Source organism: Plecotus auritus (genome assembly GCF_963455305.1).
Source record: "Plecotus auritus genome assembly, chromosome: 3".
In the NCBI taxonomy this organism is placed as follows: domain Eukaryota; kingdom Metazoa; phylum Chordata; class Mammalia; order Chiroptera; family Vespertilionidae; genus Plecotus; species Plecotus auritus.
In genome coordinates, this window is record NC_137772.1 from 208,044,420 (window position 1) to 208,062,371 (window position 17,952).

The 17,952-nt window shown below is 42.8% G+C and overlaps 1 protein-coding gene across 2 annotated transcripts; it reads left to right on the plus strand.

Annotated features, from left to right (window-relative positions):
- The first annotated feature begins 1,955 nt into the window (after nt 1–1,955).
- AMDHD1 (amidohydrolase domain containing 1) lies at nt 1,956–17,521 on the plus strand. Of its 2 annotated transcripts, XM_080658510.1 has the most exons (10): nt 2,205–2,421; nt 3,709–3,815; nt 5,391–5,455; nt 7,332–7,609; nt 9,353–9,578; nt 12,145–12,269; nt 13,651–13,744; nt 14,297–14,457; nt 15,590–15,637; nt 17,191–17,521. In XM_080658510.1, the coding sequence occupies exons 1-10, from the start codon at nt 2,285–2,287 to the stop codon at nt 17,225–17,227; spliced, it is 1,278 nt and encodes a 425-aa protein (XP_080514636.1). In that variant the 5' UTR covers nt 2,205–2,284; the 3' UTR covers nt 17,228–17,521. The 2 variants fall into 2 exon arrangements, with proteins under 2 accessions (XP_080514635.1, XP_080514636.1); XM_080658509.1 differs by lacking the exon at nt 17,191–17,521 and having other exon boundaries at nt 1,956–2,421; nt 15,590–16,841.
- Nucleotides 17,522–17,952: the final 431 nt, after the last annotated feature.

A 17,952-nucleotide genomic window follows, 5' to 3' on the forward strand; every position in this document is an offset into this window, starting at 1 on the left:
TAGAGACAATGATCCCATGATATGGATGAGAAAACTGAGGCTCAGCGAAATTAATTTTCCAAAGTCAAATAGCTCATAAGAAACAGAAATGGGATTAAGACAAGTTTATTGAACCCCAAAGTCTTCTATTCTTCTACGATTTCATTCCATACTTTATAATTGCATAAATCTGCAAATATTACTTATAATTGCAAAATGTTACATTTGAGTCTTTAGCAGAAATTTTATAATATAAAATTTTAATATTTTTCTATGAATTAGTGTCTCTGTGTTTCTATTTTCTACTATTCCTACTTTTCTCTATTTCTCTCTATATATTCTACCTTTCTTTTAAAGATGTGTATAGACACATCTGTTTGTGTCTGAGCTATTATGAATGATCTATGGATTTTTTTCCCTTTTGGGTCTCTGTTACATTGTCTACTGAGTTATTTTCCTTTTTTGTTGTTGTTTTCTTTCTTTGTTCTCTCTTTTCTACTGGACTGGTCTCTCTCTTTTATAAACACAATATGAAACTAAAGTATAATCTTATTTATTGTGTTCATCTAAAAGAATTTTTGCCTATGTACTTTGTTTATAAATGGCTGCAGGGGTCCTCAAACTTTTTAAACAGGGGGCCAGTTCACTGTCCCTCAGATGGTTGGAGGGCCGGACTATAGTTTAAAAAAAAAAACTATGAACAAATTCCTATGCGCACTGTGGGCCCAGGACGAGTCGGCAGCTAAGCAGGACAGGCAGCGGCACCTGGCGGGCCGGATAAATGTCCTTGGCGGGCCGCATGTGGCCCGCAGGCCGTAGTTTGAGGACCCCTGCAAGTGACACTAAATTGACTAACTTTTATAGTTTATGTTTTTACAGCTCTCTGCCTGCTTTTAGGGTATGTTACTGTATCCTTGAAGTGTCTTCCTTTTGATTGTGGTCTGTGCTGGGCCGGGAAAGTGCCCTGGCAGACCTAAGACAAGCTCCTACTAAAAGAATATACATAAGTAAAGTAATTAAGAAACTCCAAACCAAAATCCCGCCTGACTGTTTTTTCACAGCAACTGACAGGCGGGAAGTCTGAGACACAGATGAGAATTACAGACCATCTTCCTTAAAGAAACTTGATTCTGTCAACAGCTTTGGGTGCAAATCGAGGGGTAGCCCGACCAGATACAGTTAGGAGTGCGGGGAACACAGAGCTGAAACCCGTCTCACCTCAAGGGGTTTGGACCCAGTAGCCTTTTCAATCCTTCTAGATAGGATTTCGGGGAAGGTGGGCGGAGGTGCCAATCGATTCTCTAGTCTCTATCGTCCCTCATCCCGGTCCCCCTTCATCTGGGGACCGTACGAAGGGATCCCGGACTGGAGCTGGCCAACCGAAAGGTGCCTGGCACCCGCCACCCCGCTTCGCGCTTTGCGGCCGCGCGGACCCAGGAGCGGGAGCGACCCCCCACTGCACCCCCTCCTCTCCGCCCCCGGGTTCCTCTGCGGGCGGTTCTCCGCGTCTCGGACTGCCCCCACCGCCCTGGGCAGCGGTTCCCCGCATCCCATCCCATCCCGGGGCCCTGTCCCAGGTTCCCGCACCTGCCTTCGGTCGCCTGGAGAGAGAACGGTGGGCTGCGACAATCGCGTGGCCAGGTCTATGCCCACTTTACCCACTCCGGTGCCCTCGCCCACGGCGACCCCCTTCCACCTGGCCACGCGATTGTCGCAGCCCACCGTTCTCTCTCCAGGCGACCGAACTTCGGCTTCTTTATCGTTAAGTAGGGAAAATAATCTGTACCACATGTACCCGGAACATGGCAAGGCGACCATAAAAAGAGAAGGTTCATTATAACATTGATTATTTTTAAAAATATGTTTTTATTGATTTCAGAGAGGAAGGGAGAGGGAGAGAGAGAGAGAAACATCAATAATGAGAGAATCATGCAGCGGCTGCCTGTGGCACGCCCCCTACTGGGGATCCAGCCCGCAGCCTGGACATGTGCCATTGACCCGAACGGAACATGGGATCCTTCAGTCCGCAGGCCGAGCCTCTATCCACTGAACGAAACCGGCTGGGGCTGTAACATTGATTATTAATCAACATTCTGATCATTGGTACTATTATTGCCATTGCCAAGGTTTGGAGAAGTGGGGGAAGCGCGCATTCGTCCTGGGTTTGGAAGGGCTGCGAGCTCCCGCCCCTGCTCCACCCTCCGGCCCCGGCGGGCGGCGCCGCCTGCGGGCCTGCACCCTCCTCCGCTGTCCCTCCCGCGGCCACTGCCTGGTGACCGTCTCGCGACCCGTGGCGCGCGGCGACATGGCCGGCGACCACCGCCTCCTGCTGGAGAACGCGCGGCAGGTGGTGCTGGTGTGCGCCCGCGGGGAGCGCTTCCTGGCGCGGGACGCGCTGCGCAGCCTGGCGGTGCTGGAGGGCGCCAGCCTGGTGGTGGGCACGTAAGTGACTGCGGGTTGGAGGGACCCGTCGGACAGGTCCTAGCTGGACGCTTTTCCTAGAACATGTGCGCTGTGGAGGGAAACCGGGTAAAAGCTTTCCTGAACCCGCGGAGACATTGACTGGACTGCTTTTTAGGAGCCTGTTGCTAACATGTTTGACGGTCTCGGGTTGTCATTCGGTGGGAAAAAACGCACTCAAGCTGCACATGGCACTGGAACGCCTCTGCTGATAAAACATTGTTCAACAATCAGAAGGGGTTGGGGTTCTTTCCAGTGCTTCTTGAAGTGTGGTCAAGGGACCACCTGCGTCACATGGCCTGAGATTAAAAAAAAAAAGAGAGAGATTTCAGACCCGCCACCTCCCCTCCCACCCCCTTCTTCTGTGCACTAAAGCTTGGGAACTCAGCAAACGTTTAGATGGTGATGGTTTGGGGTAATAGGAAATGAAGGTTCAGCCACCAGAAATCGAGGGCATTTTCAATTATTTTCCTTAAACCCTCTGCACTTCCTGCTAGAAGTGAATAACAGAACAGCCAGTTTGGGAGGGCGGGCCTGGGGTGGGAATGGGGGTTGGATGCCAATTTGAATTGGAGAGCTACGTGGCAGGACTTGTGCAAGAGCAATCAGTCCCAACTCTTAGCTGAGCTGCTTAGGATTGTGTAAGAGTCCAACTTTTAAGGACTGTGTGTTTTTAATTAACAAAGGGATCCAACCATTTCCAGTGTTACTGTCAAAATCTGTTAAAATCAGTTAACGGAATTGCACGAAAGTAAGAATCCAGGGCTAGCTGATGGCCACCATCTGGAGTCCTGAGGATTCAGGCCCCCACTATCTTGCTCTGTTGTGCAGGACCCCTTTGCTCCAGTCACTCCATCATCCCACAGGGCTGCTCCATCTCTCATGGTGTCTATTATTTCCATTAGGAAAGAGGAAGAGAAAGCAATCCTATTGGCTAAACTTAGTCACATGGCCACACCAGGTTGCCGGGAGACGGGAAATGTATCTTTATTCTGGATGATCATGTGTCCAGCTAAATTTTAGGAATCTAGCACCTTGAGAAAAGGGAACACTGGTCTCAGAGAACAACTAGCATTCTCTGCTACACATGAGTTGACCTTTTGCCTTACAGGTGGCTAGAGCCACTTTTCCAAAGACAGAACTTCAAAAAAGAAATACAGTAAATGTTGACTGACACCAAGAGACTTCAATAACGTATTTTAAATCATAAGTCAGGTTTCTCACAATATTTCCCCAAACATTAGTAATTATTACTTGATTTTTCTTCAGGGATGGGTTGATAAAAGCCATCGGTCCTGCTGATGTTATCCGAGAACAGTTTTCTGAAGACACGTTTGAAGAAAGAATTGATTGTTCTGGGAAATGCATCTTGCCGGGTATCAACCTCTTTTCAGTAAAACCAAGAATGCAGTTTTAGTAAAGAGGAAGAGTAGTAGCTTGTTTTAAAGAGGGTCTTACAATGATATTAAAATATAATAATTACAATTTATCTAATTTCTACTATTAAATGGCTAGCTGCTTTACAAACATATTTTCCCATTGAATCCTTTAACTGCCCTGTAAGGTAAGATCATTATCGGGATGTTACAGATTAGAATACTGAAGTTTTACCCTTGATTGCTAAACAGGTAAAGGGCAAGCTGGGACTCAGACCCATCCATTCATTCCACTTCTTCCCACTCTGATAATGAAGAGAGACCAGGTGTGTTGTGTTTAGATTGAAAAACAGTGAGAAGAATTTTATTAATGCATTTTGTAGGGAGGGCAAACGGGAAATTGCTACCTCCTCTACCAGAATATATTTTAAATAAGTATAGAGTATGAAACAAAGGACCCATCTCTAGATGGCAAAAGAGAAGAAAAATCCCTAGAGGTTTCACCGACGACATATCTTTGGTGATTGACAACAGAAACAGCTTATTTACCATTCCCTCCTATATGATCTATGTTTTATGGCTTTGTGTAATGATCTGAAACAAGTTTCACAAACTCTGATTTCTGTGCAAACATAGAGGCTAATATTTATCCACTTAAAGTGTGTATTGTGTATATCTGACAGCGCTTCTACCTTCTGGCTCTTGGGAGATAGAAGATAAAGTCAGGGTGAAACCTTATTAAGAGAAAGCACAGAATACAGTAGGAAGTGATCTGAATAGGGACTTTTGATTTTACTCCAAATCAGAACCCACTCATCAGCCATTTGGTCCATTAGGTATTTTAAATAACCTGGGAAGACACACTTTTCTGAATTTTACCATGGTAAACAAAAGTTTCAAGTTATTGCTTTATAGTTTCCCTTTAATTAAAATATATTTCTTTCTTGAAGAAAGATTCATCTTTCTGATTTCATATTTTTCTTTCTCAAGGTTAACAGTAGGGATTGTATGATTCTGTTTTCACACCCAGATTATCACCTTGGTGATATGATCATTGGTGTTTTTTTAAAACATATTTTTATTCATTTCAGAGAGGAAGGAAGATGGAGAGAGAGATAGAAACATCCATGATGAGAGAGAATCATTGATTGGCTGCCCCCTGCATGCTCCCCACTGGGGATTGAGCCCGCAACCTGGGCATGTGCCCTTGGCCGGAATCGAACCTGGGACCCTTCAGTCTGCAGGTCAACGCTCTATCCACTGAGCCAAACCCGCTAGGGATCATTGGTTTTGCTCAACTCAGAGTTGACATCCTATTTCAAAAAGCTCGCTTGGTGAGCATGGGCTTACTGGGCAAAAGGAACTGTATTTTTTTTTTTTAAGGAATATTTTCACCATGTTGAGTCACCCTCCTCTATTACAGCTGGCCTCTAATAGACAAATTCTTCCTCTTCCACCCCCTGCAAGATGGCTGACCACCCTCATGCTTTCCAAAGAGCAGGATGTGTATTGGGCCTGCTGTCTAAGGGCTTTCTAGTTCTTAACTTTAAAAATGATTTGATTTCTTGATTACAGGTTTGGTGGATGCACACACACATCCAGTATGGGCTGGTGAGAGAGTTCACGAGTTTGCAATGAAGGTAAGTGCAATGAATGATTGCAAATCAAAATGAAGCATAAACAAACACAGACTAGTCTTTTTCTAAAGAGTCTGTGGGCTGTCAGGTTTTGCCATATAGATTTGACATTGTGTCTTTGCTTACATGTCTTTTAAAGGATATTTTTACTGCCCTGTACTATGGAAAATAAATTAGAACAAAACTAACTAGTTTATAACTGTCCAAATCTTTATACTATGCACAGGACTAACAATTGCTTAGGTATAATGGTTTTCAAACATGTTTAACTGCAGAATCTTCATTCTAACAGCGCTGAGCTGCCTTGCTCACTAATTTCTCCTCTCTTTCTCTTCCCCCAATCCATCCCACCAGCTCTGGAAGCCTTTGAAAAGGCTCCAGGAAACAATTTGAAAATCACCATTCATTAGGGTCAAACCAGGAAAAATATATTGCTCACAACAAAAATAAAATAAGTCTTATGTTGTTCTCATTTTTTTTCCAGAAGAAAAATGAGATTTATTAAGAAACATAAAATATCAGTCATTAATTAGATGTAGACCCTCAAATTGCTAGTTGGAGCCAGATTTACGTTGTTTGTTTTTAGCAGAATTTAGTTTTTAGAGCAGTTTTAGGTTCACAGCAAGACTGAGCGGAAGCTACAGAAATTTCCCACATACCATTCATTCACCGCCCCAGTCTTGCCCATTTTCAACATCCTCCAGCAGAGTGGCACATTTGTTACAATGGGTGAACCTACATTAACACACCATTATCACTCAGAGTCCATAGTTTTCATTATCTTGGGTTTGGACAAATGTATAAGGACATGTACCCACCATTGTAGGATCATACAGAGTAGTTAACACGGCCCTCAAAATCCTCTGGACTCTGCCTATTCAATCCTTTCTCCCCCCAACCCCTGGCAACCACTGATCCTTATACTGTCTCCATCCTCTGGCTTTCCCCAGAATGTCATATAGTTGGAATCATACAGTATGTAGCCTTTCCAGGTTGGCTTTTTCCTTTTGGTAATAGGCACTTGAGTTTTCTCCATACCTTTTCTTCACATTGTTTCTAAGAAAGTCTATATGCTAACAGCTAAATTGCATTATTTAGGAAAAGAAAACATTCTCAGATTTTGTGTACCTTCCTCAACAAACTAGAGCTGTTTTTAAGACTTCTTTATTAAATCACAGAATTTCAGAGCCAACTTTTCAGAGCCAGGTTTCTAAAATGCAACCTTTGAGATTTGCAATCCACTTCTCTCATTGTATAGATGTGGAAGGTGAGGTCCACAGAGGGAAGGGTGTCCATTGAGTTCACAAGCTCGCCATGGCAGAACCCAGATGAAAATGGCGGAGACCCGGGGAAGGCATACTGTGTTTGCACCACACTCCTGCTGCCAGAGTAACAGGAGCCCAGTGGGTTCCCACAAAGAGCCTCTTCATTTGCTTGAGCCACAGAGGCCAGGTCCCAAACTCTGTGGCAAAATACTGAGGTCTCTTTGGTGGAGATTTGAATGACTGCAGTGGGGCCCTCCCTGGAATAGCTTAGCTTTGTTTTTTTAAAGGTGCTGAGGGATAGGCGGAGAGTTAACTGGTATACACTGGGGTAGACTGGGTTGTTAAAATACTGAAATATTTTTGTATCCGGTGGTAAATTGCCGCTGCCCTGAGACCAGAAGTCTCCACCACATCTCGCATCTCTGCCACCCCAGTATTTCCCTGGGAATTCCCTGCCCCCCCCCCCCCCCCCCCTTTCTGATCGGCTAGAGCCCTGGCATATAGATTGTGAATTATTTTGAATATCATCCCCACCACCCCCCGCAGGTAGGTTCTGCAGCCCTGCCTGCAACCTCCCTGCATTTGCTCTGCCTAACGGTGAGCGTTGTGTTCAGTTGGCAGGAGCCACGTACATGGAAATCCACCAGGCCGGAGGCGGGATCAACTTCACCGTGGAGCGCACGCGCCAGGCCTCGGAGGAGGAGCTGTACGGCTCCTTCCAGCAGCGGCTGCAGTGCATGATGAGGGCGGGGACCACGCTGGTGGAGTGCAAGAGCGGCTACGGCCTCAACCTGGAGGCTGAGCTCAAGATGCTCCGCGTGATCGAGCGCGCCCGGCGGCAGATGGCCATCGGCATCTCGGCCACATACTGCGGGGCTCACTCGGTGCCAAAGTAACCGCAGCCGACGGGACCGGCGTTTAACTTGCTTGGGCATTGAGGGGGCCGCCTTCCCCAACGGCGGCTCACAGCTTTAGCTCTTGCAGAGAGATCTGTAGAAGTCCTAGGAAAGGTGTTCTGATTCTGATGGCCAGTCATCTCACACATGGTTCTAGGAAGGTGACCCCCACCAGACCCAGCACTTTGCTAGTCCCCTGATGGTGAAGGAAGAGGAGATGCTCACAACTCTTTTGGTTAACAAAGAGAGATGAGGATGGCTGTATACTGCTGCATCTGCATTTTCTGTGCCCTGGAATTTCTAGACAGGAAGGCAGTCCCAGAACTAAATGATCCCAAAGAAATCCAGGACTTGGAAATTCACACAGTCTCAGTGCAGGTTTAGGTTTTGACAACTTAGATATATAAATGCTACAGGCTTGCAAAAAAATTATTTGAAAAGAGAATTTATGTATTTTATAAATATATTTTGTTTCGGGAACTCTAAAACATAACAGTTTAATGGTAATTTTGTGTGTGCCATCCTCAGAGGAACTAAAGAAATTAACATTGAAATTTATTATTAAAAAGTGAAAACGAATTACGTAGAAAAGAAACACATACTTCGTATTTCCAGTTACGTTTATTGGTTGTCTTTAGCATTCATACTTCTGAAATTATTAAAGCTTGAAACTTCCCTAAGACTTCTGGGAAGAGCCTGTCTTTAGAAACAGATTTTTTTTTCGAATGGAATATACTGGGTAAGGTGGGTGATGGCCTGGGTTTTTTTAGTAAAAGGATAGTGTGACATGGTAGAAAAGACTCAAACTTGGGAGTGGTAACAGACCTGGGTCTGAATCCAGCTTAACTACTTCCAGTTGGGTGATTTTGAGGCATCTTCTAACTTTTTGAACATGAATTATTTATGTATAAAATAGCTTCATAACACCCTATTTTATACGATTATCTTGAGAATTATATGTAAATGCCTGTCTCCTCTAGCTATCCACCTGAATGGTTTTCACTGAATGAGAGGCTTCTATTCAGTTTATTCCCAATTATAGGACTAAAGTTTTAGAGGATTCTCCATCTGCCAATGAGCCTCTGAGGTCTGCATCTCGATGCCCAGTGATAAAGCCTGAGGCTCAGAATATGCCAAAGGACAGCTAAATCACATGTCCAAAGAGCTAGGTAGCCAGCAAGTGGTAGAGCTCTGTGTGAATTTGACTTCAAAAGCCCAGCCCTTCCTAATATATAACTACCCCAGAATCTTAGTGAGAATGTTGGGGCCTTCTACTAGCCTCTTCTCCCATGTCCCCAAATGGTGAGACAGGAAGCCTTAGGCAGATGCTTCTAGAAATAGTGTAGAGGGAAAAAAAGAGGGGTGATAGCTGGGGCCCAGGTAAGAGGCCTGCGGTTGGGTTGTCAGGGAAGTGTCCAGGATGCCCTCTAGGTGCCCTTGACAAGTAGATTCTGTTTTTTTTCAGCCAGATGATCTTGCCAGCATTCCCAAAGGCAACACTGGTGTGACAGAATGGATGAGCCATTTGAGTCTCTGAATAGGGTCAGAGCATATAGAAGTCTTATCAATACCTCTGCTGCATAGGCATGTCACAATTGTTAATAGCTTTGATTATTTCTGTACTTTTCTGAGGCTTGAGGTCATTTACCTATAGTTTCTCAGATTCTCCAAGCACCAAAAAACCCTTCTTCCAGTTAAAAAATATATTTGCCCATGGAAATGTTCTTTTCTTCCCTCAGAGGAAAAACTGCTACTGAAGCTGCTGATGACATCATCAATAACCACCTCCCAAAGCTGAAGGAACTTGGCAGAAATGGGCAGATTCACGTTGACAATATAGATGTGTTCTGTGAGAAGGGTGTCTTTGATCTGGATTCTACCAGAAGGATTCTTCAAGGTGGAAAAGACATAGGGTTACAGATTAACTTCCATGGGGATGAACTCCACCCGATGAAGGCTGCAGAGGTACAGTTGACTTTTGGCTTTTCCTTTGTCAACACTCACGTTACGGAAAACTTACCTAGTTTGTTCAAAGACAGAAGCGGCCTTCTGAAAAGATAGAGAGTGCGGAAATCTGTTTGAACAATGCGCAGATTGCTCAGGCTGAGCCTTGGAATCCCTTACCTCTATTAGAAATTTACTTTTTTACTGTTTTTTTGTTTTTGTTTTTTGTTCTTTAATTTCAGAGAGGAAGGGAAGGGGGAGGGAGAGAACCATTGATCGGCTGCCTCCTACATGCCCCTTACTGGGGATCAAGTCTGCAACTCAGGCATGTGCTCTGAATGGGAATTGAACCGTGACCTCCTGGTTCACAGGTCGACGCCACTCCGGCCAGGCTGGTAATTTACTTTTATTATCACCTGCTGGTGATGTTAGTAGGAAAGAAGTACCTTTGTGATCTCACTGACTAAATCCACAACCTATTTTGGTTGGTACAGAAAGCCATACTAGCAGAGTCTATTAATTTCACATGCAGCTCCTAGGGTTTTCCATGGCATCATTCAGATGAACATGAATGAAGCACACCGTTAATAGCCAGGACATGATTTTCAAATCTATAGGTCTTGCCCAGATTCATTTATTTATGCTTTCAACAAATATTTGAGTGTCTAGTGTGTGCCAGGCACTGTTGAAGGCACAGAGAACTCATCAGTGAGTAAGACAGCTCTCGAGTGGGGTGAGGAGCTAAATGGACAACTGCCCTTGGGTATAAATACAGATGTAGATACCCCACATGTGTCTTAACCACATGTCCTGCTTGAGCTTTTAAAATCACTTCCAAATTGTGCCCTGTGTTTCCTGCCCCAGTGATGACACCATTATCTATTGCCTAAATCAAAAAAACCCAATCTCATTTGACTCCTCCCTCCCCTTCATCTACCACATTTCAGCCAACCAACAAGTCCTGCCAATTTCCTCCTGCATATCTCTAGGTTCACCTCTCTTCACCCCACTGCCTAGGTCCAGCCGCCATCAGCTCTCACCTGGATTCCTGTAACAACTGCGCTTGCCTCTAAGCTTGCCTCCACTTTAATCTGTTTCTGTAATCCATTCTCGTAGTGTATCTGTCCTTCCTCTCTATTGCTTAAAACCACCTAAAGGCTTACCATTGCTCATAGGGTGAATTCCAAACTCCCTATATGTAGGCTTACCAGGATCCAGCCCTAGTTTATCTCTCTATCTTCCTTTCTCTCTCCTCTCACTTTTCACCACCTTCATCCTGAATACCGTGGACCAGCCACATTAAACTACCAGCCTTTGCACATACAGTTTCTCTAATCCGAACTCCCCTTTGTCTCATTAATTCTAACTTCCTTCCATGTTTCATCTTAGCCAGAGCTTCTCTGGGGTCCTTTCCAAAGCTCTCCAGCAGTGGGTTACAGCTCCTCCTGCACTTACCCCACTGTGTTAAAATTGCCTCTGCGATCCCTGCTGGACTGCAAACACTGAGGACTGCACCCATGTCTTACACAGCCCTGTCCCTGGAGCTTAGCACAGTGCCTGGCATACCCATGGCCTTTACTAAGTAAACAGTTGTTGAATATTTGTTAAATGACACCTGAACGGGGTGGTCAACAAGATACTTTTGGCCGTAGAGAATGACAGGTGAATTAAATCAATAGAGGTCAATACCCAGGATGAGCAAATCAAGTTTGGGAAAGTGAGGGTGATTCCAAGGTCAGAAAGGAACTCTTCTGGGAGAGCATAGTCTGTCCTGTGGTCCGGACGCTCTTAGACCTGAACCAGCTGCTGATGAGGGGCCTTCCCTGCCCTGGTGTGTGGGGACTGCAGCCGCTCTGGGCCACAGTATAATGTCAAATATTGTCTCCTCTCCTCTCCTTGGAATATGTCTTAACATACCACCTTTCATCCTGGGCATTGTGTGTGTGTGTGTGTGTGTGTGTGTGTGTGTGTGTGTGTGTGTGTGTGTGTTTATATGTATAAAATTGTAAAAATGAGAAAAAATCCAGGTTAATGGTTCCGTGATCCTCATAGCATTGCCTCTTCTTGTTTTTTTTGTTTTTTTTTTTTTCTTTCTAACAATCTAGCCAAACTTTTTTTCTGGAGAGAACTCAAGCTCAAGGAGTATTCTCGAATTACACACACGATCCGCATTTTTAAAGTTTGTTTTCTTAACTGATTTTCTGTTTTCACTGAGAGCAATGGCATTCCAAGATACATTTTTATTGTGATTTTATGATGCTATAATAGATGTTGTTCTCAATATTACTCAGTGTTTTATTCTGATTCATAAGATCCATACGTTTTCTTTTTTAGCAAATGTCTGAAGAATGTCAGTAAGCATTTGTGTAGACAAATAGTTGTTAAAGCAGCACACTAGCTAATTTGCAAATGAATGTCCATCACAAACCTTTTATCCATTTTGGGGCGTGTGCTTGTGAGAGGTAGTTAACAGGAAATCTTCATAAGGGAGTGCTGTTTATCTTGGCAGGAAAAGCAGTTTTATGGCACTTTATTAATTTGTTGTTGCTGTTGGTTAAATCTTTTTCTCTCTGTTCATTCTGCTTAGCTCGGGGCTGAACTGGGAGCACGGGCAATCAGTCACCTGGAAGAAGTGAGTGATGAAGGCATTGCTGCCATGGCAAAGGCTGGGTGCTCCGCGGTTCTTCTGCCCACCACGGCCTACATGCTCAGGTGAGGTCATCCTCACGGCCACACAAGAGCTGCAAGTACACGTTGTGAAGACACAGACTTGCAAGATGCCTATTATCTCATTGCCCTTCCAAATCCCTTAATAATGCAATCAAGAAAACTTAGCTCATGGAAGGTGCCAATTCTGGAATTATGTTCAGAAATGAATTACCCTGAGGAAGGAGCTCAGAACTAAATTGACTTTCAGTGGTGGGCTTTTTGGGGACGGTGACTCTTTCTTTTTCTTTTCTTTTAACTAGTTTTGGAGTTTCTAATTTAAAGAAAAATCAGTATGCATTACCTTTATAATTAGAAAAAAATGAAGTAAGCTTTATACTTTAAAATATATGCATAAGCCTTGGCTGGGTGGCTCAGTTGCTTGAAGTGTTCTCCCACACACCAAAAGGTTGCAGATTCGATCCCTGGTCAGGGCGCTTACAAGGAGGCAACTAATTGATGTTTTTCTCTCCTCTCTCTCTCTCCTCTAACAAAACAAACAAAAAACATGCCTAAGATATTAGGGATATTTAACGGTATTCAGAATCTGCATGAGCTGTTTTCTGAGAAGTTGAGTGTAGGTGCACAATTGTGTACCAGAATCCTCATAAATCCTGGGGGTGAGAGGAAAGAGGAGATGTCTGTTCTGTAAAAATCTCTCCAGGAATTTTGCTGTATGCCCTCTATGGGTTGAATACATTTAGTCCATTTTGTGTAACTGCCATTGCTCTAACTATACCAAATCTGAGACCCTTCTGACCTTTTCCATTGTGCCACCTGCATAATGACCACCAAGTTTGTGGTCAAGGAGGCCGGCCATTCAAGAGACGTTTTATCCTCTTACATCCAGGTGAGGTTAGGATACCTGGTTTTCAAGGTGGTGATTCAGCAGGTATGGCTTTGCACAGTGGTTATCAACCTGGGTGATGTTTGCCCCTCAAGGGACATTTGTCAATGTCTGGAGACATTTTTTGTTTGTTACAACTAAGTGGTGCTACTGACATCTGATGAATAGAGGCCAGCGATTCTGCTACACATCCTACAATGCATAGAACAACCCCCACAACAAAGAATTATCCAGCCCAAGAAATGAACTAAGGTTGAAAATGTCTGCCTTAGGGATCAAAAAACAAGGCTTTGAGTAACTGTCATAAGGGAGAAGAAAAAACTATTTCAGTGCTTTCCTGAAACTTATTATGATCTTATACACATACATTAATGTAGATTACAATCAGGAAATAGCAATCAATAATCACTTAACCTTGAGTTTCTGTTTCTTTTCCCAGAAGAAATGAAGGTTGGATATCTTAAGTCTCCTTCCATTTGGAACATCTATTCTGCAAAAGCTCCCATTCTGGATACTGACATCTTTGTCTCCCTCCCTTAGGCTGAAGCAACCTCGTGCCAGGAAGATGTTAGATGAAGGAGTAATAGTTGCTTTGGGCAGTGACTTCAACCCTAATGCCTATTGCTTTTCAATGGTAATTATTTTTAATATGCCTTTCAGAGCAGAATATCAAACTTCTACCAAGCATATAAATAATTTAAAAATATTTCTTTTAAAATGTATCAAACATAAAAAATATTTTCCTGTGTAACAAGAAAAAAAAGATATAGTTAGTAGTGTAATTGGATTTTTCTGCACAGAGAAAGGAGAAAAGGTCCTGTTTGCATAGTTTTCTGATAGCCTTGGGCATTGTGGCTTTATAATAACCCATTTTTCTCTTGGAGAATAGGATAAGCTCAAAGGAGTTTTAGTGAGTAAGCCTGGAGGGGAGCTTTATTTTACACACTAAGTGGTCTGGAAAAGTTGTAAATAAATATTAAATACACATGGAGGTAATCTTGATAATAAAGGAATTTTTTTTAAAGCATAAGAACTTTTATGTATAAGTTTAAATGTTCCCATATCAATCAAGCCGTTTCCACCTACACATTTAATCACCATTCTTTGTTTTGCTGTGCTGAGAAATGTCCCAGGTAGCAGTTGCCATCTTGCTACTTTCCTCTGACACTTTTCTCTTCCATCTCAGCCAACGGTCATGCATCTGGCCTGTGTAAACATGAGAATGTCCATGCCGGAGGCCTTGGCCGCAGCCACCATCAATGCCGCTTATGCACTGGGAAAATCTCACACACATGGATCTTTGGAAGTTGGCAAACAGGGAGATCTCATTATCATCAATTCATCCAGGTGAGGGAGTCCCCAACTAAACTGTTTTAAGCCTCTTGTGGGATATAGACCTGGTTTAAAACCCCTTTCCACTAATTATTAGTGTCAGGCTCTGTGTAGGCTCAGAAGCTACTCAGTCCAGTCTATCTTCATCCTTTTACAACCAAGTCTCTCTACAAGTCCTAAACCACAGGGTAGACTCCATTTTCCGGTCTCTTCATCCACCTTATATCCGTCATAGATCCCTAGGCTCCTCCTCTTCTACCTGGACTTTGGACTTGTTGTGCCCGCTGGCATGTGTTTTTGTTTTTCTGTTTGACTTCTGACCTCCTGCTTTCGCTGGGCCACACAGGTCCCAACTTCAGCTTGTCACCCTGATTCTGATTGTTACTGCCCTAACTTCTTATTCCTACTGGATCCCCAAACCCTCACATCAGTGTTCCTGTCCTGGTTTCTTATTACTCACCCACAGTCTGCTGCCATCTGAGTCTCCCATGTGACAGTTTGAGTCTTCTTGTTCTAAATCTTCGGTCCCTCACTCTAGTGAGCCTATCCCAGCTCTTGGACCTCACCTTCAACAGAAGAGAGTGGCTCTGTATTCTAGTCTCTGTGGTCATAAACCACCCTCATTTTCTTTTCTTTTCTTTTTTTTTCCTCCCCCTCCCTTACCCTCTCCCTCATTTTCTTTTCTTAAAAAAATTTACTATTATTATTATTATTTTTTAAAGAGAATGAGAGAAAGAAAGAGACAGAGACAGAGAGAGGAGCATTGATTGGCCACCTCTTGTACATACCCTGAATGCGGATGTAACTTGCAAACTGGGTATGTGTCCTGACCAGGAATTGAACCAGCCACCTTTTGGTGTACAGGACGACACTCCAACCAGTTGAGCCACACCAGCCGTGGCCAATGTTGTTACCATTTGTGCATTATTTAATTGAATCAAATATTTTAAGTTCAAATATGTAAATGGTATTATTAAACATTATTTGATTTATCATAGGCTAGTTAGTAATATGCCATTTTTTTAAAGCCCAAATATCAACGATTAGGTATAAAGAAATTTTTAGAGAATGTATTTTTAAATTAGCATTTAAGGATACTGATAATTTTGACTTGTATGTATTGAAGTAATGTTTGATTTCTTTCTAGGTGGGAGCATTTGATTTACCAGTTTGGAGGCCATAACGAATTAATCGAGTATGTTATAGCTAAAGGAAAAGTCATCTATAAAAAATGATAGATCTTAAAGGAAAGAGAAGACTTTAATTGTATAAAATGCATCAATACAGTATGTTAGAAGTTAAAATATCTTAGTAGTTTTCAAAATGATGTCACCTAAACCTAAATGTATTTCATTGTTTTGTTAATCCACTCATAAAACCCAAGGGATTAACTTATTTCCATTTAATATGCACCTGGACATAGAAACAGGTAAACCATTTGTGATAATAATCTCAAAACATTACATTATTTCACAAATATTTGTCATAAATATTCTGAAGATTAATATGATGAATGATCACAAGAACGCATTTGTGGGTAAAGGCAGATTGGCAATCAGGTAGACGTGGCTTGAAATTCCCATTTTGTTTCCGCTTTTCAAATTTCAGTTTTTCAACAATATTTAGTGAAAATTGGGGGATGGAAGGAAATCCAAGTGAGATGCTCCAGATTAAGCTAAAATGCAGCCTTCTAGAATAGCAAATAGTTTTTCCTTTCCCCACCCAGTTAGTTCTTTCTAGATGTTCATCAAATGAATGCATCAGTGTCCCCTGAGGGAGAGTGTCCTTCCATTTCTAGTTTCCCTTCAACCTTAGCTCAAAATAGACTTCACAGCACAGTTCAAGGCTCATCATTTTACATACAGGTACTGGGGCCTTCTTGTAATGGATGTTTTTTGTTTTTTTACCAAAAATCCAATAATGTAATTTTTAAAAATTGCTTTTAAGTTTTTGATTCTTCACATTATAATTGTATAAAAAACATGTCATAACTTTAATAAATATGTGTTGTCATGATTATTGTTGTTGTTTCCTTACAGTCCCAGAGGTAGATCAGTGCATTGTCTAATAGAGCTTTTTAGGAAATAAACAAATTGCAGAATTACTTATAAAGAGTAGATGATTATTTACATATATAAATGTAGGGTGTCCCCCCAAAATGTACACAAACACTTTGAATAATTATAAAGGCAGTGTTTATTAAAATACAGTTTATTTTCAAAATTGAGCTGTTAAAGTATGTATGCATTGTTTTTGGACACCCTGTAGTTGCTTTATGTAAATTTAGTTGAAATATTTTTAAAATGTTTTAATCATCTTTATGATCATAACTGTGTTATAAAACTTCATCCTATTTATGAAGAAATGATTTGAGGAATAAACAATGACTATCCAAATTACCGCCCATTTCAGGTTAATAGAGGCTGAATGAGTGAGGATTTTACTGTATTCAGTATAAATCAAATCAAACTACCCCTTGTTGGAATGTTAAGGGTAACAGAGGGTAACAGGATACATCACTGTCACCACCTAGTAGCCTGCAGTCTCTGGCACTATCCCTCCTATGCTTGGAGAAGGGTCTTGAGGGGGTGTGGGATCACCTAGTCAATGGTGGGAATTTGGGATGTACGAGAGAGATGTAAAGGCCAATATTAAATATTAGGTCTGCCCTGGAACCCAAGACACACATCCTATTTCCCTGTAGGAGACACTCACTCAAAACAAATAGTATTCATGTCTTTTTTGAAGGAAAGCAGAAGAGGGTACCCACCAGGAACTGCCTTAGTCCTCCCAGGCCTTGCAACTCAAGAGAACTCTCTACAAATGCGAACATCAGCCCCAACCCAGGCCTGCAGAAGCCCCCTGGTGATTCGTGTGCCCATTGAAGTCTGAGAAGTGCTTCAGCCTAAGACCCCAGCCAATAAACTTCCACCCTGTTCCTCACAAACACCATCTGCCTTGCAGCACTGTTCCCTCTGCCTGGAATGCTGTTCCTCTCTTCTCTGGGTGGGAAATCAGAACTAGTAACCCCCCACCCCACCATGCTCCCTTCCCTCGAATACAGTCTTTATATCATTGTAATAACTGTCTTTCTCTTTACATTGTGAGTTAGTAGAGGGCAGGGACCTCGTTGTGTCCCCAGGAGCTAGTATTGGGGACTGGTTCATAGCAGGTGATCAATAAATGAACTAATGAACGGCTGCACAAGCATACAGATCATCATAGTAAAAATTACTTGTCAAAATACACTAAGCAGGCCAACCTAGGGGTGCAGTTATTCTATCGATAGGAAAGAACATATGAGTTCCTTGAATATAATGTCAAAGGATGATGCTCATGGGGGAGCCGAGTGTTAAAGTAAAACCAAGCAAAGAGACAATTTCAAGGTTGGATGGGGGTGGGATTGCCATCCTAAGCTTTGGAGGTTGGGAGGATTGTGATGAGAGGGAAAGGTCCAAGATGGAACATCATGAAATGTTCAGAAGACAGGTGGTGAGTCCTCCTACAGGA